Below are 27,993 nucleotides of genomic sequence, written 5' to 3' on the forward strand. Positions count from 1 at the left end.
TCAGTAAGATTATATAAAATTTCCTGATGCCTTCCCTTTAATACCGTCTCTACATTATTTTCTTTATTGACAATGCATCAATAAAACAGGGACAATAGGGAAATACCTTTTTAGTGTGGAGGTATGTGCATATGTGTGTTTAGTCTGGCATATTAAAAATACTGAATTACATCTAATTACTTTTTTCTGCACATCCAAACCTAAATCATGTGGAGGCAAAAGACATTGTCTTGCATACATTGTGTTTATAATCTAGTATTTGTCCGTCATGCAGTCTCTAAGCTTGTCAGACAGACCTACGGAGATACATGTTGTCCTTGGGATGCTCTTTCTGATCCACCTGGTGATTCAGCCGCAATCGTTTTGGGCAGTTTCTGGTTGGAAAATGGTGAGAAGCACTTTTTTAATGTTAAGATACCAATACATTGTAGAAGTTATAAGGCACAACTCAAATACATATTACTTTCTTGTCTGTCTAGGTCCAGAGTGTCCTATGATAGGAAAGCCACATTAAAAGTTTAAAATTAGGAGTTTGTATTAACTAGTTTAAGAACTCCAGCTTACACTCTGGGTTGCTCAGAAACTGTTCATTCTGACACATCTAGTTCATGTTTGGAGTATTAAGATGATGAGCAGCATGTGCTATTTCAAGGGGAAGATGCATTATGGGCTTGAAGTCAATGACAGTCACATTAGTTAAATTCTGTGGGGCTGAGAATATAGCTTAGTGGTGGAGCACATGCTTAGCCCTTGGGCTCAACTTTCAGGACACAACAAAGCAATACCTATGCATACAGTGTGCACGAAAGAACACACACACACACACACACACACACACACACACACACACACACACCCTGTGGTAGTATATTAGTTAAAAAGGTTCCAAGCATCACTAGTTGTTTCTGGATATCATTGCAGCAAAAGCTGTGATAGAGGACTGGAACCTGCTTTATTTTAGATTCATAAAAATTACAGAAAAATGATTTGTATTGATTCTGAACCCTGAAATGATAAATGTAAGTTGCTCCATGTGTTACAAAAATAGTGAATGAAATAAGAGATTGGCAATTTGTCCTGATGGATCTAAGAAAATAATCCATCAGAATTTAGTCAGTTTACAAGGGATTATATAATGAACTTGCAATCAATACCACTAAGGGGTGCAGGACAGTATAGTGCTTTAATTCTGTGTGTGTGCACGTGTACACGTTCATGTGTGCTGTTGCTCAGGAGTCATCTACCTCTGTTTCTGATTCCTCACTGGGATATGGGACTTGCTACTCAGGCTGGCTAATGTGTTCCAGGGATCTGCCTGGCTCTGTCTCTCTAGACCTGGGATTACAAACAGAGGCTATCACTCCTTTGCTTGTCTTATGGGTACTGGAGATTCAGTTTGGGTCTTCAAGCTTGTGCAGCAAGCAATTTTTACTGATTGAACTATCTCAGATCCTAACCCCTTTAATACTAACAAAATATACTATTTTACTATTTTACAATCAAAAAGTAATTTATATTGCTTATATTAGAAAAATCAGTAATGTTGGGCAGCAGTGTTGTTGCAAGCCTTTAATCCTAGCACTCCGGAGGCAGAGGCAGGCAGATCTCTGAGTCTGAAGCCAGTTTAGTTTCCAGAGCAAGTTCCAGAACATCCAATGCTACACAGAGAAGCCCTGCCTCAAAAAACGACAAAAAAGATGAACTGAACTTTCTGTCTTTTTGCCAACTTTCCCATTTTACTGTACAAATCCTCTTTATTAGACTTTTGGATGTCAGGCTGGCACGTTATACAGCGTCTCTTCCATTCTTAACTTCATTTGTATGAGGGAGAGCAAGGTACGCGCAGCTCCCAAGAGTCCCACGCTAATCTGGAGGTAGCTGTCCAGAGCTCACTACTCAGTGGGACAGCATGTCAGTAATTTCACAATTGCTTTATTATTTTGGGTGTATTAAGAATTAAAATCATTACTTAAGCATCTTGATTGTGAGAGGAAAGTCACATAAAGGACTTGGAAGTACACAGATTGTGTGTGAGTAAGTGAAGGTCCCCCACACTGAATGGAATACACTTTTGAGGCAACCCCCACCCCAAACAAAAACAAACCCAAGAAACCAAGTAAAAACACTATTCTGTTTAAAAGCCACCTGTTGCACAATGTGACTAGTTTTTACTATCAGCCATGCAGTTTTGATCCTCCGAGGATCAAAAGAGGCTTGGAGAGCCAACACATATACTTTGAAGCCTTCAATAAACACAATGTAAACATTCGCTTTAATGATGTTTCCTTTGTCAACCCGAAGCAGTGTGTTTCCATCCCCCCTGAGCCTGGCAGAGCAGCAGCAGCAGAGCACTGGAAGAATTTTCAGCACTCATCTGCTGTGGTAATTCGCTTTTCAAGGTGGGTGATCAGAATCATTACCCTCCTTGCCAAAAACAAAACAAACAAACCTGTTTCTATGAATTTCACCGAGTCGCTTCTCTTGTACTATTTAGTTTTGCCAGCAGCTTCGCTAAGTTAATTGAACCAGAGGGCCAGAAGCAGCCCAAACTACATTGTAACCCACAGATGGACTACATGGTAGAGACGGATCTCCTGGCTCAAAAGAAGGAAAGCAGACACTAAGTGAGGGACTTGTGTATTCCACGGGGTACATATTTCACCCCTCAGAGGGGAAATGTTGCTTTTAATTAAAAATACTTTCATTAGCTGGAAAACCTACAGAATAAACAATACCAAAACAAGGTCTACTGGGTTCTTTTAAAAATTGACCCTTAAAATGACATCACTCCCAACTAGATCACTTGTGTGACTTTTTATTCATTGTTTAAACTTTATTATTTAACAGTTGTAAATCCTAAAATTCATGTAATATTGACACAAGTTGAAAAATCAAGGCTTGATATTTCAAATGTATGCTTTCAAAGAGATTAATGGGAAAATAAAGCAATTCTCAAAGTATCTGAATAATTTCAGATATATTTAACTACTCCCCATATTTTCTTTCAGTGAGGAAATGGGTGCCACTGGAGGTTCAGCCTCTAGAGTCCTAGATAAAATTCTGCCAATTTCACTGGTGTGAATTTCCTTGTATTAAACTTAACAGTGAAAGGAATTTCACACTTTAATCACCAATACTTAATAGTTAACAATATAAATGGAATCCCCTTTTTTTGTTGAGATTTGAAGTAAGTAGGTGATGCTTTTATAGGGGAAAACCAGGGTTTGAAACTATAGACATTAATTATCTACTTATAACCTGCAGAGGGCACTCAAGTCCCTTGAAAAAAAGGTAAACATTTTAAGGATTAACGATATTTGATTTTTAAAATCATCATCATCATCTTCACTACCAGTATTTATCAAAAATAATTTTCTTTTTGAAAAAACTGTCATCTGAAAAAGGACATTTAAAGAAAGCATACCGTTTTCCAAATTTTACTTCCTAATAGGAAAACCTAACTTTCCATTCCCGGGCATTCAGCATCTGTTAAGGCTGGAGCATCACATACTAACACACACTGCTATCAATTATACAACATATCCAGGGTCTAAGAAAAATCAACCCAGACCTCAGATATCATGCTTCAGGGATGGGAAGCTAGTAAGTGAGTTCTACCAGTCCTTTTCCAGGGCACCTATGGACGATGTGTCATCAATAATGTAGGTAAAGAAGAGAAAGAAAGGCTGGTGGAAAGTTAGCAGCTCTTGAGGATTTTTAACCATTTTCTAAGACAGTCTCGTGGAACGTTTAGCAATTTTCATTTTAACAATTTCCTTCATTATTATGAACTAACAATGCTTGCAGACATATCTGAAGATATGTCACAATAGTTTTCTTCCCTTGAAGCAATGCTGGAATGACTCATAGATGAACTCAGCTGAACAGGCCTGGGATACACTTCAGAAGCACACGGATGCCTATGCTGCATATATGTATACTCCATGATGGCGTATTCTAAAACAGCGAATACTTTAGTGCCTATTTATTATATGGAGCAGTTAGCTACTAAAACATAAGTTTCTTAGCAACATAACCATGGAATCTTGCCCTTTAACAGTATCTTCTACATTTTTTTCTGATCCCCAAAGTATCTGAAAACTCATCATTAAATTAGGACTACAGGAGGCTTCTATGTTTCAGCTTTATGTATGCATTTCTTTGAGTTATTTTGCTTTATAAATTTATTACAAAACTGCAAAAGGTTTGAGTACAAAAAGCATAAGAAACTGTTAAGTTTTATTTTAGATTGCTACTAGAATAATGAACTATATAACATTTTATGTTTCATCTTATTTATAAGTGAATCATTAATAAAAACTTGATAATTAAAAACAAATTTTGTTATAAATAATTGTGTATATATTATATATCTTTATATTTTATAGGTCACAAGGTATACTTGAATAAATCTTTGACATCTTGCAAAATAAATACTAATACTAATTACTAAAATACTAATAGTTTTAAAAAGTGAATTCTTTGAAAAACAGCATGAAACATACCTGAAACCTGAATTTTTTTCCTTAAACTGCACAGACTATTTCAAAGTTTAAATATATGGGAGAAAAGATAAAACAAAAGACAGAAACACTTAACAGAATAATTATCGAGTATGGGAAATGAATGCAGTGATTATTTAGTGAGACTATGAGGAGCTACTTCTTAAGGAAAGAAAAGCTAACAAGACTGAATGCTGCATGTTTCCTTAACTGGAATTCTGTGCTACACAGTGTATTTTTCATTTCTGCTGGGGATGTCTGGGGAGGCAAGAAGACACTGCAGTCTCATGAAACATAAGTGTTTTCTCAGCGTAACTGTAGATACTCCTTTGATTCTTGGGTTATCTGGGGGCAGTAAACATGCACATGAAACAAAACATGAAGTTACATTTGGAAGGTAGCCTTTGTTTTTTTCTCTCTTCAAAGCCCATGATTCTTAATATCATTGTTAGGAAGAGCAAAGAAGAAATGTTTGTTCTTTTACGTAAGAAATAAACTTCATTTGGTATTCAATTGACTTTCTAACTTAGCAGACAAGACTTTCCATCTTCAAAAACTGAGACTAAATTGCATTCTTGGCCCTTGCTTTAAAAGGTTATAGAGAATGGATGCGCAGGCTGGGAGTGCTCTAGTGATCTCCCTAATCTCAGTTGCACTTTGTCAGAACGAGGTAACTGGTGGTTAAGGGAAATACCCTAGATCAAAGGGGGATTAATCAGCGACCGAATCCTTGCTGAATCAACCTGTCATTCAAGGAAATTATTTCCACGGAACTTAGCAGAGGATTGAAGGTATTTGCATAACAGCAACCAACATACTTCAGCCAGGTTAAAGGTTCAGGATCCATCCCATGGTTAGCTTTTTGCCCCCTTTTCCTTTCAGCAGCCTGGTACAATGGTTTCTAATCTGATAATACAGCTAACTATCTCAGCGATGTCAGAACAGGAAAGTATTGCAAAGTTTGCATGAGGGATGGATCAATTTCACTTTCAGCAACTCCTAAATCTGATTTGTTGGAATTTAAGATGTAATCCTAAAAAGTCCCTTAAACCTGAGGACTGTTTATTAACATCCCTGTTTTGACCTTTGTCTTAGAGACAACTTCTGTGAGGGGGGCAGTCCATGCAGAGGTTTTGGGTGAGAACCCCACTTCCCTCCCTCCCAGGGGTAATGTGAGGATCTATAAATGATTGTTAAGGTTTTTAAATAATGTACCAACAACGACGACAACAACGACAATGACAACAACAACAACGACAATGGTTACTATGTGCAAAATGACCACTGTTAAACACAGCACAAGAAATCTAAGACCACATATAATAGTAGAAATACTTAGGTGGCATGAAAGGAAATGATTCTGAGATGGACTAAGGTTTAAATAAAATGAAATGTTCCAAGGATGCCCAAGGAGCCTGTTTGCTTCCAAGTCGACATGCTCCATTATCTAACGGCAGAAAACATCCCACTGTCTAGCTGCTACAGTGTGTGGTTTAAAACACTGCTTAGTAAAAAGTGGAGAAAAGGCTCTACTCAAACCATGACCCATCTTTTCTAGAGTTCATTCTCAGATATTTGAAACAAGTTTTTTAACCCTTTGGGTTGAGTAAGAATAATTACAACTTAGATATCAGATTTCATAGTCATAGTTTGTCACTAAACGTGAATTTAGCACTACTGCATCTAGAGCAGGTCTGACAATGTCCAAATCTCTCCCTGGAAGTCGACACTCATATTCACTGCACATGCAAAGCACCTTTCAAGTTAAAAAAAAATGCAAAGAATAGCTATCAAAGAAAATGAATAAAATCCATAGTGAGATAATTTTTTAGAAAATGATTGAAGTTTTAACCAAAGAAAGGACTCTTAGAGTGTCTTACAGCTTAGAATAAGAACATGTCAATCACGATTAAGCTTCTGGAATCGGAATCCCTTTGAAATGCAGCTGTTTCTTCTTTAATTGTGGCAGTGGACTCTGAAGAAAAGAAAGGTCCAGCCTTAAAGATGAGTAAGGAATACAAAATAGCTCAGGATTAGTTGCGGAGTTCAAAGGTCGCTAATTACACTAAGGAGTTCCCAGACACAGGGAAAACATTAAACAGGTCACCTACCAAACTGGGAACAAGCTTTGTCTTCAGAAATTATCCTGAAGTGACAGGTTTCTAGACAAAATCAGAAGCGTCAGTGTGTCCAGCTGATCTCAATGGGATGAAATATGGGCTGGCTGAGTTCCCCAGTGTTGTGTTAGAACGGAGTGGCAACAGATGGCACTGGTTCCCCATCACCCCCATGCTTTTCTAGTAACCCCTAGATTTCCCCAGGTTTCTAGAAATGTCAAATTAGAGGTTATTGGTTTTTCTAATTTGTCTATGAAGAGTTTGTCTCAAGGATTGAATCTTTCCCTGATCACTAAGATACACGTGTCTTATGTACCACAGTACAATCTGTTAAGCATTTGTACAATCAAAATTTCCAAACAGATCCATTAATAAATTAAAGTAAAACGTTAAGCTTTGAGTTGAAGAGTGATAAAAAGCCATTACAGAACAGTGTTTTCTCAGGAAACAATTTTTCATCCCTCCCTCCCTCTGGGTAGGTCAGGATAGCTAGATCAAGTCCCCATCAGGAAGCTACTCTCCCCCTGGTCCTCTGGAGGACCATGAAAATAGAACTTTATTCTAGGATAATGTTTTGAAGGCAATAAGGGTTTAGAATGAGTAAGACTGGCTCTAAAAATTGTATTTCAAGTCCTAAGTTTATACATACTTCCCTTCAATGATTGTAACTTTACTTTTAAGAATTAGCAGCTTCTTCTAAGCCTTTCTTTTTTTTTAGAAGACTTACAAAAAAGAAACAGAACCCAGAATAAGTTTAATTAAATATTATTCTGCAATTCATATTTTTGGTCTGGCTTCTAAATTTGGCATCAATTAAGTTCCCAGGACCTTTATTTTATTTTTTTAAATAGTCACTTAAAAAGTTTAAGTTGATGACAGTATGCTACTCTGAAAAAATAGTATGTCATCAGGCTCCTCCTCCATCAAGGTCCAGCGACAGGCCCAAAGTGGGATCCACCTCAACAGGATCCTGACACTATTACTGAGGCTATGGAGCGCTCACAAAAAGGGACCTAGCATGACCGCACTCTGGAAGACCCAAAAAGCTGCTGAAAGAGTCAGATGCAGATATTTGCACCCAACCAAAGGACAGAAGCTGCTGACCCCTGTGGTTGAATTAGGGAAAGGCTGGAAGAAGCTGAGGAGGAGGGCGACCCTGTAGGAGGACCAGCAGTCTCAATTAGCCTAGATCCCTGAGATCTCTCAAATACTGGATCACCAACCAGGAAGCAGACATCAGCTGATATGAGGCCCCCAACACACATACGGCAGAGGACTGATGGGTCTGGATTCAGTCAGAGAAGATGCTCCTAACCCCCAAGAGACTGGAGGTCCCAGGGAGTTTAGAGGTCTGGTTGGGTAGGTGGGGGGTGATTGGGACATCCTTGTAGAGACAGGGGGTGGGGAGGAGATATGGTATGTGGAACAGTTGGAGGGTGGACGGGGGCAAGGGGAATAAAATCTGGAGTGTAAATAAATGAATAAATGACAAAGAAGGAAAAATAAAAATAATATGCCATATAATTGTAGAAACAGGAGAAGACAAGGAGTATGGTTTTAAAGGAATCAAGAAAATGGTAAAAAAAAAGGAGAAGACAAGGAGACAGTTTTAAAGGAATCAAGAAAATGGTAAAAAAAAATGACAGGGACAGACTTAAAGAAAGAAAATGCTATATTAAACGAGTCTAAGTGATATCCACAGAAAGGCTTTTGGGTGTTTAGCTGAGTTCATTAACAGATTTTATTTAAAAAAAAAAAAAACAACTAAACGAACACTACAATACCTAAAATTGTTTTTAAAGCCTTGTCCAAGGACACTAATAATCATAGAACATTAGGCTTATCTTTAGTTACTGCAGTCTTAAGTTTGATGGCATCCTAAACACAGTTGTTTTGGCGCATTATTAAGTTTGTTACAGCAGCCCTAGACAGGTTATAGAGTCATAGCTCAGTTGGTAGGGTACTTGCTTAGCAGGCATGAAGCCCTGAGTTCGATCCCTAGTAGGGCTTGAACTTGGTGGTATACCACTGTAATCCCAGAACTTAAGAGGAGTCATCCTTAGCTACATGGTAAGACCTGGGCCAGCCTGAGCTTCCTGAGACCATGTCTCTGGAAGACAGTAGCTCTAGAACATCAATATAGAATTATGGAGGTTTATTGGCTAGCAGCAGAGATGTGATAAAGAACAGGTTACTATTTCCCACTGGCTGCTTGGAAAGAAATAATTTATGATGATTTTAACCAGACATGGATATTCTGTAATGGCACGCTGTTTGTACTGAGTTTGAATAAGCACACTTTGTAAGTCAACCACAACCTATAGGACGGCTTCCTGAACCTGCACCAGGGGAAGGTTGAGCTCTTACTCAAGGAAAGGGTCTGACTGAAGCACTGTCTTGCTGTGGAGTAGGAAGGAACATGTGGCATGGAGACCCAAGACTTGTCTTAAGCAAAGTAAATCACAGCTTTTATATATTCTGAGTCACATTGGCATGAAATCAGAGCAGAGCATAAGAGAGAGAGAGAGAGAGAGAGAGACATTAGCCTTGAATTCTTTTATGCTGTATCAGATTAAAAATATAAGATATGACTGCTTTCATAAAGAAACCACTTAGTAATTTTTCAGTCATGGGTTATATGAATACATGTAAAAAATTAAAATACTATGATTCTACTACAGAATGTTACCATCATATAAATCCTCTTGAATATGAAAAAAATCATGGTAACAATGATGCATATGTTACTGGAGCAGGTGCTTTAGAATTCCAGATGTAATAATCAGAAGAAATTAGTTTCCGATCTACAAATGGAAAAAGAAAAGACGTTAATGATAAAAACATTTAATCTTAGCAAAAACCCAGTAAGAGAACAAAGCCATTAGTTTTTTAATTTGTGGAATACAGTCGTGACATGGTAACAACTCTGAAATATTAACACTTATTTTACTCTGCTGAGGCTTTATTAAAACTTACACACACATAAAATGAGCTCATAAATAGTTGGGGAAATCACACTGAAACTTATATGAAATATCTTATTTATACAAATGTTTATTCTCCTTGCATCTCTAATTGTATTTCTAATGAACCATTACTTTAATAGTAAAAATATTTCACTATTTCTTCTTGGGTTTCCCTTTATGACCTCTACTGAGTCCTAAATTTTAGTCGAGGTATTCATTCTTCAAAGAGTTAGAGAGATGAGTAACATCCCCTTCCTCACGGGACTCTGAAGAGGCTGCCTTCCTGGCTTCTTGTAGTTTGGCTCTAATGTAACCACTGTGTTTTAACAGCTTTGTAACTCTGGACAAATGGTAACCTCCTTGAACCAAAGTTTCATAAGCTATAAAACTGATACAATTATGCTTACTTGGAACATACACAGTTTTATTACCATATGCATTACAGACTATTTAATTTAGCTTTTTCAACTTTTCTTCATGTTCTTCAAAATGAACACAATGTAGGCTATATTATGTTCCTTTTCCTATTCTGATACTATTGAGAGGCATCACAGCACACTGTTAAAGGGACAGGCGCCGGTGGCCAACCGCCCATGTTTGAATCTCAGGAAGGCCATTTACTACCTCAATGGCCCTCATCTCGTTTCTGCCCCATCCGTGTCTCCAGCCATAATACAGAGATACCAACACATAAGATGCTGTGAGGCTTGATGAGTTAAGGCACAAAAAACACACTGTCTCAATAAATAAATTAGATATGGTACTAATGTATTAAAAAATGGTTTATCAGAGAAACTTCCTATTCTTAACTATGTTTTCTAAAATTATGTTTTGTAAATACTAATAAAGTACTAAACAGATAACAGTTCTCCCAGATAATAAAAAAATATTCATTTGTTTTACTTAGACACAATAATGATTGTTTAATATTACACTTTCATAAAAGAACATATATGCTATGAACATGCCTTCATCAATTTCAGAACATATACACTGTGAACATGCCTTCATCAATTTCAGAACATATACACTGTGAACATGCCTTCATCAATTTCAGAACATATACACTGTGAACATGCCTTCATCAATTTCAGAACATATACACTATGGACACGCCTTCATCAATTCATCTAAAACCAGCAAAAAACCGCTAGAGGAGAGAACACAGGAACAACATGGAAGGAAAGAATACTAGCTTACTGTGATTCCATCCCACAGAATTGCTGCCATTCAGAGATCGCTTGCAATTCTGTAGTTCAGAGTTTTCTATTTCTTCTGAGGCATTCAGGTATAATTATGGTCTTGCCCCATCCTTCCAATTTTTGGGGGCCTTAATCCTTAGTTTTAGAAATCCTAGACCATGGCTGTAGCCCAGTGATAGAGCACCAGCCTAACATGCATGAGACTCTGAGTTGCAACTCAAGCACTGCCCAAACCAAACGACAAACAAATGTACCTCTGAGAACTTTTATAAGGTGGATTATTCCTATCCAGATTCATGGCATTCTTCTCTATGTAAGAGGATGTGTCCCCTACCTTTCTCTAGCTACTTCATTCTATCTACTTTTCTGTGCCATCTAAATTAAATAATTTTAAGTTTTGCTATTCGCCTCCCGATATATTTGTCTAAAAAAATATATATGTATTTTTACATAAAACAGTTGGTGCATACAAGTGCATTTTACAATCAAAGTCAGTGAAGGCAGGAAATCATCTACTGTCTGCCCATTGGTAAAACAGAGAAGATGCTAAATAATGTTTACTGGCTATGATATTAACTAAAAATAACTAAAAATTTAAAATAATAAAAATTTATTATTTTAAACCTATATATTAAGCTAAATGTCCAATAAATATAATTATTTATAAAAATCATAAGGTACATAATATTGCCATTTCTAGTTCATTAACATTTTTTTTATTAATTTTTTCATTCGATATAATTTATTTACATTTCAAATGGTTTCCCCTTTTCTAGCCCCCCACTCCCCAAAAGTCCCGTAAGCCCCCTTCTCTTCCTCTGTCCTCCCACCCACCCCTTCCCACTTCCCCGTTCTGGTTTTGCCGAATACTGCTTCACTGAGTCTTTCCAGAACAAGGGGCCACTCCTCCTTTCTTCTTGTACCTCATTTGATGTGTGGATTATGTTTTGGGTATTCCAGTTTTCTAGGTTAATATCCACTTATTAGTGAGTGCATACCATGATTCACCTTTTGAGTCTGGGTTACCTCACTTAGTATGATGTTCTCTTGCTCTATCCATTTGCCTAAGAATTTCATGAATTCATTGTTTCTAATGGCTGAATAGTACTTCACTGTGTAGATATACCACATTTTTTGCATCCACTCTTCTGTTGAGGGATACCTGGGTTCTTTCCAGCATCTGGCAATTATAAATAGGGCTGCTATGAACATAGTAGAGCATGTATCTGTATTACATGGTGGGGAATCCTCTGGGTATATGCCCAGGAGTGGTATAGCAGGATCTTCTGGAAGTGAGGTGCCCAGTTTTCAGAGGAACCGCCAGACTGATTTCCAGAGTGGTTGTACCAATTTGCAACCCCACCAGCAGTGGAGGAGTGTTCCTCTTTCTCCACACCCTCTCCAACACCTGCTGTCTCCTGAATTTTTAATCTTAGCCATTCTGACTGGTGTAAGATGAAATCTCATGGTTGTTTTGATTTGCATTTCCCTAATGACTAATGAAGTTGAGCATTTTTTAAGATGCTTCTCTGCCATCCGAAGTTCTTCAGGTGAGAATTCTTTGTTTAACTCTGTACCCCATTTTTTAATAGGGTTGTTTGGTTTGCTGGAGTCTAACTTCTTGAGTTCTTTATATATATTGGATATTAGCCCTCTATCTGATGTAGGATTGGTGAAGATCTTTTCCCAATTTGTTGGTCATTAATATTTTTATCATATATAAAAAAGTGTGTGCATGTGTAAATGAGTGTCACAGGACAATGTTTAGGAGTTAGTCTCTCCTACTGTGTGGGCGCCAGGGATGGAACCCAGGCCATCAGGCTTAAAAACAAGTGTCTTACCCACTGAGCCATCTGGCTGTCCCGATGGTACACGGTCTAACAGTGGGGATGTATGAGGGGAACTCTGAGTGCTTGTGAGAAAACCACAAGAGAACAGGACCCAAGTCTCGGGACCTCAGCTTCTTCACAAAGACGGAACTGTTGTTGGAATATGTTTTCATGTTCCTCCCAGGAGAGGCGAATTAGGAGTGAATTTACTTTAGATTGTTCATCACAACTGGATCGTGTTCTTGTTTACATGCCTCTATGGAAATACATGTTTTGCCATGTGCGGCCTGTCTACCACATGCAGCTTGCCCTTGGTGACTGTACACTTTGTTCGTGTGACTCCTCCTCACACTCAAGAGTATAAACTATCTGATGCTCTCAATGAAGTTAGCTATTGTGTGAAACTTTAGTCAACCTCATTTTTAGGCTCCATTCTCCCAGGTCTCACAGCCTTTAGAGTCGTAAATAGTTCCCTATTACTTCTTTATAATTGAAGAGCTAAAACTTAAAGACGTTCATTAGCTTTTCCGAAGTTACACAGAGTAAGGCATTGAAGCCAAACAAGAGTTTAATATAACCAGAGCAAAGCAAATCCATATATACTTTATATACCAAACCCTCACTAATCGGACACTGTTCACCCTGACTGTATTCAAACAGAAGACAGGCAGCACCACAAGGTTCACAAAGGGTTATGTGGGAGTGGACCAAGCCACAGAAACTTTTATAAGATGGGATTAGTCTCCAACCTTCAAGCTCCATTACACTTTAATCTTACCTTAGGCAGTAACAACATATCCCCATTCTAATTCTTTAGCTTGAATCTATATGACTTACATGCACTTATTTTTGGTTTTCCTGATGCAAAAACTTGAACTGAATGCTGATCTGCATAACATCCAGTGAGCGTATAATCTGCAATCCTAAAGTTAAGCTGGGGAAATAAGAGAAACATTCAGCTGAGGTGTTGTCATGTCCACATTCTTCCTTTCACCATTTTTAAAGCTTTACCTGAGAGTTCGCAAAGTTCATACACAAATATTAAACTACAATTGTGAGAACACATAATAAATAAATGTGTTCACCTCCCTCTGTATTAGTTTTGTTCTTTGTACATGATTAACACATACCAATTATTCCACTAGTGAACCCTGGTGCACAGTGAAGTAATTAGTACTCAGTATGGAGTGGAAGGGTGTCTGAACTAAGAACTGTTTTTTTAAAGTACTGTCTGATACATTGTATAGTCTTTTCTCCCTAGCAGGCTAGCAGTGACAAATTCAGATCATACTTTTAAAATTAATTAGTCAAGTTCTGTGTGTAGAGGTATTTTGCCGACATGCAAGTCTGTGTCTGATGCCCTCAGAGGTCAGAAGAGGGAGCTGGATCCCCTAAAACTGGAGTTACAGATGCCTGTGAGCCACCATGTGGGTGCTGGGTATGGAACCTGAGTCCTCTAGAAGAGAGCAGTCTCAGCAAGTGCTCTTAAGGGCTGAGCCATGTCACAAGCCCCAGTCACATTCCTTAAAGGAGGAATAGAAGTGCTCCTTAATGAAGCACCGAAATGCAAGCATGACAAGCAGAAGTATCAGTTTATCTCACACTCGGGGAATGGCCTGCTCTGCTTAACTTTTTGATAACCAACACCTAACTTTTATAGAACCGTTACCATGTTATCCCTTCACTCATCTAGAAAACCCTTCTAAAATGAAACCTACAGCTCTCGGGGTCTACGGGTGATGTGAGGTCACCCGTGGTATACATCAGGTATTCCACTGATCTTTAATAGCTACACAGTAGTACCTTTCTAGTACTTGCTGTGGTTCTCATCTGTGTTAGTAAACACCTCATTTACAAGGTCCTGTTATCTTTACACCAGGCTAAGAGCCTACCCTCTCCTGCAAGCCCTCCATCTCTGAGTTACATCCCGAGCCTCATACTTTTTCTCCTCTCTTCTCTGCAAATTTCTCCAATTTGTTGTTTTGTGTGTGCATGTGAGTGTAATACATTTTAGAGGGTAAGGATCTCTTACAGCGAAAGCAAAGAGCTTGTGCTTGCTTCCGTGCTATCATTCTCAGTGCTGCAGTTTATGTAGACAAGGCTCATTTCCACATTTACTCTATGATTTTAATCAGGCTGAAACTGGTTAAGTAAAATTAAATGAGAGAAATTTTCTAAAAACTATCTGCATTGAGCTTACAATGTAGTAACATTTCACTTTTCTTTTCTGGAAAAAACTCAGGAATTTTAATAATCCTTAAAACAAAATAGTAGACAAAGCCACAGCTCAGGCAGGAAAAATGAGTTCTTAGCAGTGTGCCTGCGACCCCACTACCACTGCTGTCGTAGAGCTCTCATCACTGGCTTCCCGGGAATGCAGCATCGTTCTGTTTTCTTGTAACCTTTCTGGTTACTCCTGCGATCTTCCGTATTAACTCCTCTGAATTTTCCCTTATTCTCTTTTATTTATTCTGAGCTTATTCATTTCCTCGCCTCAACCTTTTCTTTTTCCTTAGGTTCTCCTAAGTCCTCATATGTGGCTGTTCTCTCAAGTGAATCAAATTCTATGGTTTTAGATGCTTGTTAGACCTTGCATTAAGATATGCTGGTACTGCCAGATATACATAATACATACATCAATACACACATTCAGCAAATATCTATGTACTAGGTACTGGATTAGATGTTGAGAATAAAAGAAAGAGTAAGACTCACACAGCCTTGGCCGTCATGTACTTTCCCTCATCCAGTACAGACTAACACTCTTAAAGGAACCATTTTAAAAAACTGAAACACCTACAAACGGAATAAAAGACACACACCTTCGCTGTTCCAACCTGAATTACCTGCCTTTCCTATGTAGAACTTAACATTTCTAGCACAGGCTTCGAAAACTTGACTTCTCTTCACTCTCTTAAGTCACTTTAGAAAATCTATATTATGTTTATGTACGCATGTGTACTATGTGTGCTGTGCTGTGAGTGTGTAAATATAGGCACATGTATGCCCTGTGTGGATGAAGAGGGCACAATGTCCGAGAGCTGGTCCTTTCCATCCTGAGTTCCTGGGACTGAACTTAGGTTACTGTGTTGACCTGCTGGGCCATCTTGCTGTTCCTTAACCTGTTTTTCAGATGAAGATACTCATCAGCTTTCATGCGTCTCTTGTCCTCAGCCTGCTTTGGCCAGGACTCATGTTTTCTCTGAGACAACAAAGTTTGTATTGGTACGTCACTAGTTTATACTGTTGGAAATGCCTTAGAGACCAAGGGCTCTACCTTATTTCTGAAGACAAATCTAATTTGATAACTAAGAGTTGGGTAGTTTAAATTGTAATGTTAAGTTATTCTTAAATATGTCTCTTAAAATTTTAGTATTTAGTGAAACATAAAAATGAGGGCTGCTGGCCACATGTGCTGACTCATGTTTGAAATCCTAGAGTTTAGGAGAGGCTGAAGCAGGAGGCTGCCAAGCTTGGGCTACAGCAGACACCCTGTCTTAACAGCAGAAATAGAAGAAAGAACAAAGATAACAACAAACACCACAGAACAAACACAACCCCCAGAAATGTTTCTTAAAAAGGACTTAGCTACACAAAAAGCACAGACAAGTTTTGAATTGCTGGAAAACAGTAAAAATCAAATATATCTGCAGCTTAGAAATAAAGGAAACAGTCCTGACACAATGTTTCACATAGTTACCTTTATATAAGCTGTATTTCCAACACAAATGTGATCAAATGGCTGCTTGTTATGACCCTTCACCCCAAACGTTACAGCTCCAGAAAGACCAATTTCCATTGATTTGGGGAACTTCTGGCCTAAAACCACAAATACCAATCAGTTATTCTAAAACAAGATTCTACAGGAAATGAGGGGAAAAAAATCAATAAACAAAACCATACTCACCAATAATCCAGACCAGTAAGCTTTTTTCTCGAAATACCTCAAGTTGACCAAAACTAGCTTTGTATTCCAAATGGGTAATTGGACCCCTTTAAAACAAAACAAAACAAAACAAAACAGAAAAAAAAAAGACTCAGACAAAAGTTTTAAAGAGATGAGTCAAATCTTGTTACTATATTTACATCATAAAAGCAGATCTGTTTTCCAATTGCAGAAGAAAATGAATAATAAATGCAGATCTTAGGAAGCAGCAGAAATCACATAAACATTTACAGTAACTCTGTATCTTACATTAGTATTCCTTGAGACGATTGTAAAATCATATGGATACCATTCATATCACATGCATGGGTATGGCATTAAAACTATGACTTTACCATTTAAGCACACTTTGTAAAGAGCTATTCTGTAGACACCATTTTAAAAGTTGAACAGATCTATGTTATAACTGGCTAATTCGCCAGGCTGTTGTTGGTTAAGATTTTTATGTAGACTTCGAAAAAACTGAGAGGACAGCAATTACAGTGTCATAGTATTTATCGCTACCTGTTGTAAAAAGGTATGTGAGCTTCACAGATTTCAAAATTATTTCTCACACTTTCATGTAGTTTTAAATTAACTGTTATTTTTAGTTGTACTCCTTCTTCTTTCATGTGGTAAGAACCCAATATTGGTGGGACAGGAACCTGAAAATAGACAACCATTATACATAGGTATGGCTTCAGTAGGTAGAGGGCTGTTTTACACTGCTTTTGCAACAAAGGTGGATCTACACTCAGCCTGAAGGCGGAGACTTCTGTCACTCTGAACGACCCTGGTGGGCATGCACACTAGTTCCCATTCTTGCTCCATCATGTTCTCAGAACTGCAGCACAGGTCCAACTCCACACATTCTAACTATTCTACCCACAGTTCTGGCTGTTCCTTTCCTATCCCGAGACTGTGCTGTCTCTCCTCTCCAACCCCCTCCTCAGGAAGGGTTTAACTGGTCAGTAATGATGGAAGAGGAAACTGTCTGCATGCTGGTGTGAGTTTGGTTGTAGCTACTTGGTTTTGGTTTTTGGAGACAGAGTATCTCTGCATAGGTTCAGCTGTTCTGGAACTTGATTTGTAGCCCTGGCTGGCCTCAAACTCACAGAGACTCACCTGCCTCTGCCTCCTGAGGGCTGGGATGAAAAGCTTGTGTCACTTATTGGTGTTTTAGAAGCAAGGCATAGGGAAGTTCTCCCTTATATGTGGGTCCTAGGGCTGTAAGAGCGTGTACAAGCAGAGAAACTCAAAAGACAGAGAAGACAGAAGCAGAGAAAGAGACTGTCAGAGGAGTCAACCTTGGTTCTAATTCTCAGGTAGCCTAAATCTATTTCTTCTCTTGAATGATAATGAGAATTCCTGTTGGCCTCTCAAAATAAGTTACTTCTAGTCAATCTAGAAGATAACATCTACTTTAAGATTTGTTGAAATTACTAGACAAAGACACACAAAGAGCCTAGGACAGTGTCTGACATACCATACTTGTAAGCAATATTAATAACTATTCCTACTATTACATATTTAATTGGCTAAGAATTCCTGGGATTAGAATTATTTCATGTTTATATTTAAACCCAGCAACCTTACATTCCTAGTTAAAGACTGAAAAGGAAAACTTCACTGACACTGAAAATTAATGCTATTACAGGCACCAGAGATATGAGCCTAGTCAAAGAACTGAACTTTTATCTTCTTTATCTGTCTTGGAAATTACTAGAGAAAAATTCCTGCCTGAGAGCATTTAAAAACCTACCAACAATGTCTCAACTCTTCCAAAACAGTTTACCTGAGAAGTGTAATGGCACAAGTTGAACAACTCTAAAGGCGGAGTGAATGGAAATTTATATGGCCCACTAAATGCAGAATCGTCCATGGTGTCAATGCTACTAGAGGTCAGGATGGCAGAATCCAGAGAAGTCACACAAGGATGAACAATAATATCTTGAAGTGGAGACCCATTGGTAGGGAGATTCAAGCTGATGGTAACATTTGGCATGATTCCTTCCAAATCACACTGTAACACAGAAACATGTATTACCAAGACCTTCAAGCGATGCAGCTTCTCTGAGGCTTTTCTTAATTCAAGTCACTTCTCCCAATATAACTCCTCTTTCTAGGCATTACTCTATGAGCTCTGTCTCCTGATTAACAAGCTGACAGCCTGTTAACCAAGCCAGTAGTCAGAGAGCTATGACAGACCCCTTGGCTCACCTTTGAGCTCCTGTCGAAGCTAGTTTCAGTCCACTGGTCTCTCTCAGGCTCCTTTGTGACCTTATTCACACAGGCTCTCCCAACTTTTCAGCTCAGTAGCTGTATCTAGATTTGCTTTCTTCTAGTCCATCCAATCTTCATCAGTGCCAGGCACATTGATGAATCATAACTCAACTTTTGTTATAGTGAATCTGGATTCAGACAATTCAGTGGTTCCTTTTAAGTCTTTTAGTGTTTGGTTTCCATCTAACTGATCATCTATCCCTTGACTTAAATGTTACAAACACATAGAAATAATGCCTTTTTTTTCTGAATAATTAATACTGTTTTGTACCTCCCTATATACCTTAACACCGGCCAATCCTTGTAGGTATATTTTCTCCCTTATATAGTATTTTGCTTACCCTGGTTTGATAGTTTTGTAGATAAAGGCACTTGTAGCCAAACTTAGCAGTCTGAGTTTAATTCCAAGAACCACCTGATAGGAGAGAACCAACTCCTCCAATTGTCCTGATCTGCACATGTGCACTGTAGTACTGTGCACCCACACTCAGCAAAGGGTTAAAAGTCTTGCACTCTTCACACTTCACTCTTTTTGTGCCGTGTAAGCCTTACATTGTGCTGTCTTACTGAGAGTATACTTTGCATGTAGACACTTCCTTGTGTGAGGAGGGTAAGCATGAGGGATTTCATTATCCTTGGGAGGTCAGGGAAAGCAGGTGAGATGCTCCAGGGGTCTTTCCATGAGCTCCTGTTATGGCCACCAGGGCCAGAAGGAGACTTTCAAAGCCCTCACCTTAAATTCCTGCTTTGAGGTTCAATAGGCTGAGATGGCAGGTCTCAGACTTCTCTGTGAACTCTGGTTTCTCTACCCATTCCAGAGCGGTAGAATGAGAGGTTCCAGAATGAGAGGCTTGTCTCCAAAACCAGAAGAAAAGACTTATTCCCCAGCTCCTCTGGCACTTGAGCTTTACCATCTTTACTTCATTAATTACACCCGCAAATCTTACTTGTGTGTGTATAAATGTGGGTGCAGGGAGAGGGGTACAGTCAGGGTCTTCCTTTGTACCTTAATTCTAACTTGACGTTTACTTCCTTTTTATCTTTGTTTGTTTGTTCTGTGTGTAGGTATGTGCAATGAGTACAGAGTCTGTGGAAGCCAGGGCCAGAAGACAATGGATCCCCTGGAGCTAGAGTTACAAGCAGTCAGTTGGGAGCTGCCTGACACGGGTACTGAGAAGCCAACCTGGGTTTTATGTAAGAGCAGCAAGCACTCTTATTCACTGACCCTCCAGGCCTGATCTACTTTGTAAAGTACTGGATCCAATTAGCCAACTGATCCATAAAAGTGACATTGTTTGTTTGACTAGATACAGGGTATTTAACAGTAGGACTCAGCAGGAAAATGCTTAGGTCTGGATGCTATACAGTCCTCCCCATGCACTGACTACATCATCAGTATGTAACCACTTATGCTTCTGTTTGCTTTCTTAAAAAAAGATTTATTATAAACAGTATTCTGTGTACACACACACACACACACACACACACACACACACACACGACATGCATATATGTATATGCAGGTCAGAAGAGGGCCCAGATCTCATTATAGATGGTTGTGAGCCACAAGTGGTTGCTGGGATTTGAACTCAGGACCTTTGAAGAGCGGTCAGTATTCTCAGCCTCTGAGCCATCTCTCAAGCCCTTTGCTTCCCTCTTACAGCTTCTGTGCTTCTTTATAAACCACTGATAATCATAGTAGACCCTAAAGAGGTTTGAAGTTTATACCCTTTTCTAATTTCTTATTTTCCCCCAATATTAATATACAATCCTTCCCTTTGTGATGTTTTAAATGTTTGTCTAATTTTATGGTATGTGCGTTTGCCTGAGTGTATGTATGCACATCACATGCGTGTACCCAGAGGTCAGAAGAGGTGTAAGATTCTCTCAGAACTGAAGTTACAGACAGTTGTGAGCCTCCATGTGGGTGGTGGGAATCAAACCCTGGTCCTCTGCAGGAACAAATGCTCGTAACCACTAAGCCATCTCACTTTGTAAAGTCTGATGCACAGTTTAACAAGCATGAATTTATTAGTGGTTCTGCTTCTCATTCAAGCCCTACAACGGTGCTCAACTTTGCTGGGGTATAAGTAGTAGCTTAGGAAGGTCTTTCTTTTTCTTCTTGTGACAATTACAAAAATATCAAACTTTAAATTTGAAAGTTAAAATGACAACTATTCTTACTAGAATTTAAAAATATGTGCTATGTTTGTATATTTTTAAGAATCTAGGCTTGCTTTTGCTATTTATGGAGAGATTATACAAATATTTAATAGTAAAAGATATTAAAATTTAAAACATTATGCTCATTAAAAATTTCACTAGCAATATATCATTCAAAATGAGATTTTAAAAAAAGGTACCATTACACAAACTTCCAATAAATTCTCCATTATCTAGTCACTTAAAAACCTTAAGTACAGGATGAAGACTGCCAAGCTAGATGGATCTACAGACTCTTTTTAAAACAGTTTGGTATATGCCAATCTGGACCTCAGAACTGGGAATTATAAAAGCAGGAGGCATAGGAAAGGTTATTTCATTTTAAAATGATAGAAGTTTTGCAAAATCATGTGACTTTGTAAGGCCACAGAACACTTAAGGAAAAGGAGAACATCAGGGAAACATTTCGTGTTAGGTTGAGGTATACTGTGTTCTCTCTCCCTCCCCATTTTAAGACAGTTTTTAGAAAGTTACATAGATTTGTGTGTGTGTGTATGTATGTATATGTGTATGAATATATGTATGTATATATGTATGCATGTATGTATGTATGTGTGTAAGCATGTATGCTACAGCACACGTGTGAAGGTCAGAGGATAACTTGTGAGAGCCGGTTCTCTCACCATGTGGACAGGCTTGATGTGACAGCCTTTACAGGCTGAGACATCTTGCCAGTCCCTCCTCCTTTATTTAAGAAAGATTTCTATTATGGTAATTTGAGCAGGACTAAGGATGAGAATCACCCATGCTTCCCACAAAAGAAAACAAACAAAAAACCCTAGGGTCAACTTATCAGTAAGAAGAGAGATGTAAACAATATGTTAATCACAACACATCCAGGATAAAAAAAAATCATGACCTTTTCCACTTTTTACTTCACTGTGCTCATGAGAAAGAGGCTCAGCTACTTTAAGAGTGATGAGATAGTTTGTGCTTTTTTCCAAGCTTCTTGAAGTAGTTCTTCCTAATAGGATGGATAATCTGAAAGCAGTTTTGAGCATGACAAAAATTTTTAGCATAGACAAAACTTTTAGGTTACTTTAATTCAAAAAAATCAATTTCCCTGTCTAATTCTGTTCTTAAAATTTATTTATTCATAGGATTTAAAGTGACTAAACATTAAAGTTACCAAAATATATAAAGAACTAAAAAAAGATATTTGAGAATACTATTAACACATATATGTAGTGTCTAACTGGACGTCTTCGATTTTTGATCATTATTCAACCTGACATTTATCATTGCTATCTGTATTGAAGTTTCCAACTGTTTTCTTACATTTTTTAACTTTAAGACAGATGAGTCCTACTGTTGAGTTACTTAAATAAAACAAGAACCCTTCTTGGTATTTGATGTACAGTCGGAGGACTTGTCAACTTCATCTCCTAGAAAAATGGAAGCTAGATCATTTCAATATATATTCACAAGTTCTCTGAAACAACTAATTTTTAATAGTGGACCTGATTCCCTCTCTTCAGTGTGTCTAGACTTAAGAGTGATTGGCTTTGCTTCCAAAAAACAACATAGTAGAAATGATGCCATGAGTTTTGAATCTCTCTCTCTCTCTCTCTCTCCCTCTCCCTCTCTCTCTCCCCCCTCTCTCTCTCCCTCTCTCTCTCTCCCTCTCTCTCTCGCTCTCATTCACACACACACTCACACACGTACACAAGCACACATTATTTGATCTGAAAGAAGCCAATCACCAAGTTGTCAAGGCACGTAAGCAGCCAGTGAAGACATCACTGGGAGTGGGCCTGAGCCTCCTCCATCAGCCAGCACTGACTTGCTGCTCACGTGAGCCATTTTGCAAGCAGATATTCCAACCCCAGTCAGATCTTCAGAAGACAATTGCTCGAATCAACGTGAGATTCTACACTGGCAGTTCCAGCTAAGCTGATCCTAAAGTTCTGACCCACAGAACTATGAAGATAATGTCTATTTTAGAGCAAGGGGATGTTCATTACATTATAGTCATTAAATAAACAATTTGTAAGCAATACAGAAAGAGAACATAAAATTTCATGGCTGTTGCTAAAGACAACAAGCATATCATTTAAAAATGTAAAGTGCAAGTTGCAAAATTGACTGTTCTTCAGTGTTAGAAGGTATGACAAAGCAAATCCTGGAAAAATCCTCACCTTGCAAGCAACGGTTCCGGCAACTTGCCATGTGTCTGCTACATCCTGTTTACCATATTGCATGCATTTTACTTTTTCAGTGATAGAAATAGAAATCTGTGCTTTTCCTTTATATGTTCCAACTTTCCAGGCTGGCTGTTTTTGCGGCTGAGTCACAGACATGAAGTTAATGCTATTCAGTGAATTCTGCAAGTTAGCATCCAATAAAGTACCCAAAGGACAAGCCTGTAGAAGCAAGTCAGGCAACTGACTCAATTTCGTGTTTAGGTCAGTGTCATTTTTCTGACTCGAGTAAAGAAAATCCTGTATCCCCAAAAGCAATTCCAAGCCTTGTGAAACACCACTAATGCTAATTAGAGGTGGGCGAGGGGACAGAACTTGTTCAACTAATGGAACACTTGCATATATCATGTCATTCCGCAGGAAAGCAATGACTGGCCAGAGCTCTTCGCCTCCTACTGAAAGCCCATAGACGGACGTTTTATTGATGTGTGAACAGCCATCACGCCTCTCCACGAAGTCCTTATCATCATCTAATAATCTGAGTTGAAAGAGCAATGCTTTAAGAAAGGGACCATCTTCAGGTACAGGAACATAATTCACTCCATTGAAGATTTTGGCTCTCTTTTCAACAGTTGGATATCTTCTGCATTAGGGGAACACAACATTACAAATGATTCTTTCAAGTAAGATCAAAATGGGAGAATTAAAAGATTTTAAAACACAAGGTAAACAGTCATGACAGTAAGATATAAAGCAACAAATAAAATAATACACACTACCAAAGAAAATAACCCTGAGCTTAATTAAACCTGCTCCCTTCTGACCAGAGCCAAGTACTTCATGCTTAGTATCTCAAATGATAAAATATGCCACATACTGCTGGAAATTACTGACTCACTTCATTTAATTTCTGTCAATAGCACATGATTCTAATTCAAAACCGCTGTTTTTCAGACACTTAGATTACTTCTTGGTTAACGTCATAGTTAATCCTGATTGTCAACCTGATGGGATTTACTCTGTAGGGAAACAGATCTCCAGTATGTCTGTGGGGCTTTCTGGATTAGCCTGAAGTAGGAAGTCCTACCCTAAACGTGGATGGAATAAAATGGAAAGAGAGTGTGGGGCACTAGCAGCTGGCAGGACATAGGTAAAACAGGATTCTAGGAGAGCTAAAGAGATCTCTTGGGTTTAGAGGCGCTCAAGAGTAAGCTTGACTAGCTTGGTAGTACGACACAGATCTCTAAAGAACTAGCAGTTTAGTTGTAAGGATCAGGTGTATAAATAGATATTTTGTATATAGTTAAGAAAATAAAGATACCTCCCTGAACTAGCAGGATTTTACTTCAGTTTAGGGCTCCTGCCTCCCATGACTTAATTGGTTTAAATATTAGATCATTTCAATGGTTATATGTTTGCGGGAGAGTAGCTGTGGTAGTTTGAATATTGGCCCAGGGAATAGCACTATTAGGAGGTGTTGCCTTGTTGGAGGAAATGTATCACTGTGGGAGTGGGCTTTCAACCCTCCTCCTAGCTCCCTGGAAGACAGTCTGTCCTACCTGCAGTCTGATCAAGACATAGAACTCTCAGCTCCTTTAGCACTGAGTCTGCCTGTGTGCTGCCATGCTTCTTGCCAGGACGTTAATGGACTGAACCTCTGAAACTGCAAGCCAGCCCCAGTTAAATGCTGTCCCTTATAAGAGTTGCCATGCTCATGGTGTCTGTTCACAGCAGGGAAACTTGACTAAGATAGAAGCTATTAGCTAGCTGAGACCCTGACAAGAACCACTTAAGGCCTTCCCTCCTCAGAACATCAACTACTGCCATACAACTGGTGCACACTGACTCAGGTGACTTTGGGGTGTGTGTATTTTCTTGTCAGTCATCCATGCTCCCTTAAGTAACCCCAGTAAATACATTGGTTTGCCAAGCTCAACTTGAATAGATTCCTTTGGTCTGTTGCTATTCCTTAGATGTATTTCTTTATATATTTCTCTAAAAGGTTATAGAACATGCATTCATATCCATTAGCCTCTTTTTTTTTTTTTAATTTATTTTTCGAGACAGGGTTTCTGTGTAGCCCTAGCTGTCCTGGAACTCACCCTGTAGACCAGGCTGGCCTCGAACTCAAAAATCCACCTGCCTTTGCCTCCCAAGTGCTGGGATTACAGGCGTGAACCACCACCGCCTGACTTATTAGCCTTAACAACAGCTCCAAGTGGTCAGAATCTGAAAATGTAGAACTTCACAAAACTAGAAATTCATTCAATACAAAAGTAAAGTGACAGATGAATTATGTGACTCCAACTTGCTACCTCCATAGAGATGTAGTGAAACTCACCTAAACATATCTGAATGTTTCTTCTAAAGTATATAGTATGCACAACTGGGAAAGCATTCTTTTTTTTTTTTTCTCGAGACAGAGTTTCTCTGTGTAGCCCTGGCCGCCCTGGAACTCTGTAGACCAGGCTGGCCTCAAACTCAGAAATCCACCTGCTTCTGCCTCCCAAGTGCTGGGATTAAAGGCGTGCGCCACCACGGCCCAGCTGGGAAAGCATTCTTAAAACTAATATGACTTTTCTTTTAAAATATTTTTGTCACTTTTCAATTATGTATATATGCACATGTGTATATATGCTTCATTTATATGCATATATGCAATTATGTGTATATATGCTTCATATGTGTTTATATGAAGAAATATAGCAAACATCAATAGTGAGTCAATGAAGGAGAGATCTAGAGTTTACATAATGATGTTAGGAAAACTCAAATCGTATAAAGAAAAGTGAAATTCCTACTTAACATGGTATTCAAAGATGTACTCCAAATGGACTTGAATGGATAAAATGGTATTTTTGGAAAGTAAGGGTAATTCACAGAAAAGATAATCCAAGAGCCTAATGAATATTGTTACAGAAAGGTATACAAATAGAAATTAGATCTCCTTTATTGGTAAAATTAGAATAAGAGTCAGGGAAGTACAGAAATTCACTGATATCTAATGAATATATTAGCATTCAGGGAAGCTATTCATTAATATTTTGTCAAATCAGTACAGACATGTCCTAAGGCCCCGTTTGATGATGTCTACCATAGACAGTACTGTTCTGAATGGGAGAGGTAGCTTGGATCTATCATTAAGAAATGTAAATAAAGAAAACCATATATTCATACAGATCAAGTATCTAGACCTGTATTGTCCAATATGGTAGACAGGTACACATGCTATTTAAACTTAAGCAAAACTAACAACTAATGTGGGTCATAGTGCTTGCATGTCTTTAATCCCAGTACTTGGGAAGCAGAGGAGGATATCTATGAGTTTGTGGCTAGCTCGGTCTATAATAGTGAATTCCAGGATAGCCAGTGCTACACAGTGAGGCTCTGTTGCCAAACAACAGCAACAAAAACCTAACAACTGAGTTCCCCAGTTACACCACCCATATGCTTACTGGTTTACATTCTCGGAGATTTAAATTGGTCCCTCTTTCTATCATGCAGGAAGTTGTATTGTATATTGCTGCTTTCCAAGATTACACAGTTACCCACTAACACAGAGGCTTCTTAGAAACACTGCTGAGAACAGGAAACAACTTCAAGAACCGACAAATGGGATCACATGAAATTAAAACATTTCTGCAAAGCAAATAAAACTATAAGTGGTGAGACAGCCTATAGATGGGGGTGGGGAGGTTTAGCCAGCTATACTTTATAAAGGGGTTAATATGTACTATAAGGAACTGCATAGTCCTCTCCATAGAATTGTTTTGGTAAGATATGGCAAATTCTAAAAGTGGGATCAAATAACTTATGCCACCTAGAAAAAAGTAATTGTAATTTAATTTTTCATACTTCCTTCTATTTTTGCTCACCCACTAGAAGTTGAAAACTGTAACTATTTTTAGCAATCATTTTTACACCAATCTTAAACAGATGGAATTCATTTTAAAGATACAATAGTATAGCTGGATGTCGCGGCTATATCTGTAAATTCAAGGTCAGCCTGGTCTGCATATGAAGTTCTAGGGCTGCCAGGTGTACATGAATCCAAAAAAGATACAATAACAGTAATATTAGAAAACATGTAGCAGCAGGGTGGTGGTGGCGCACGCCTTTAATCCCAGCACTTGGGAGGCAGAGGCAGGCGGATTTCTGAGTTCGAGGCCAGCCTGGTCTACAGAGTGAGTTCCAGGACAGCCAGGGCTGTACAGAGAAACCCTGTCTCGAAAAGAAAAAAGAAAAGAGAGAGAGAGAGAGAGAGAGAGAGAGAGAGAGAGAGAGAGAGAGAGAGAGAGAACATGTAGCAACATGTGTCAAGCAACTTATTCCTTACAACAAAGTGAGATAAGCGTAGAAAGCTTAACTTGCCAAGGGCACTCAGCTAGGTGTTTCTGGGAGAGCTGAGATTCAGTGCACCACAAAAAGTCCTGCCTGCATAGATCCATCCTTGGACCCATCATGCCTCAGGATCCGAACTTGCAATTACCTGGAGAATCTGACGGTGCCACCAAGAGGAGTTCCTGGTTCGTGACGTATGAGCCACACTGCCCGCAAGGCCATGGTTAAGCCACCGAAGTATCAGAGCAGTACAGCAGCTAAGGTCGCCATCCAGCCAGAGTAGACCCCGCCTTCTGGATGGACTCTACCAGGCAACGTCGGGGTTCTCCCGGAGCCACAAGAGCTCACTGGAGATGCTCGCTCTTCCGGGTGAGGTGAGTCACGTCTCCTGCTCCCTCCAGGAGGTTAAAACACACCTCAGAAGGTCTTAAGAACCTGTGCCCGGAATCTCAAGGGACTGTAAT

At 38.8% G+C, this 27,993-nt stretch overlaps 1 protein-coding gene across 3 annotated transcripts; it reads right to left on the reverse strand.

Annotated features, from left to right (window-relative positions):
- Ap5m1 (adaptor related protein complex 5 subunit mu 1) lies at window positions 1-27,992 on the reverse strand. 3 transcript variants are annotated; one of them, XM_052191645.1, is made up of 9 exons: window positions 27,678-27,992; window positions 23,186-23,831; window positions 18,337-18,564; window positions 17,067-17,206; window positions 16,524-16,609; window positions 16,317-16,435; window positions 13,454-13,550; window positions 9,309-9,423; window positions 1-374 (listed from the first exon to the last, which is right to left on the reverse strand). In XM_052191645.1, the coding sequence occupies exons 1-8, from the start codon at window positions 27,749-27,751 to the stop codon at window positions 9,341-9,343; spliced, it is 1,473 nt and encodes a 490-aa protein (XP_052047605.1). In that variant the 5' UTR covers window positions 27,752-27,992; the 3' UTR covers window positions 1-374; window positions 9,309-9,340. The 3 variants fall into 3 exon arrangements, with proteins under 3 accessions (XP_052047605.1, XP_052047603.1, XP_052047602.1); XM_052191643.1 differs by lacking the exon at window positions 1-374 and adding an exon at window positions 4,451-6,477; XM_052191642.1 differs by lacking the exon at window positions 1-374 and having other exon boundaries at window positions 9,142-9,423.
- Between the last annotated feature and the right edge of the window lies 1 nt (window position 27,993).

The sequence above is a fragment of the Apodemus sylvaticus genome, chromosome 8 (genome assembly GCF_947179515.1).
Source record: "Apodemus sylvaticus chromosome 8, mApoSyl1.1, whole genome shotgun sequence".
In the NCBI taxonomy this organism is placed as follows: Eukaryota; Metazoa; Chordata; class Mammalia; order Rodentia; family Muridae; genus Apodemus; species Apodemus sylvaticus.

Excerpts from the sequence above, each read along its gene's own strand:
- Ap5m1 (XM_052191645.1), bottom strand. The coding sequence starts at position 27,751 with ATGGCCTTGCGGGCAGTGTGGCTCATACGTCACGAACCAGGAACTCCT. Across the intron at positions 16,610-17,066 it reads CACATACCTTTTTACAACAG|GGGTCCAATTACCCATTTGG; the intron begins GTAGCGATAAAT and ends TTTGTTTTAAAG. Across the intron at positions 13,551-16,316 it reads GAAATACAGCTTATATAAAG|CTTAACTTTAGGATTGCAGA; the intron begins GTAACTATGTGA and ends TTATTTCCCCAG.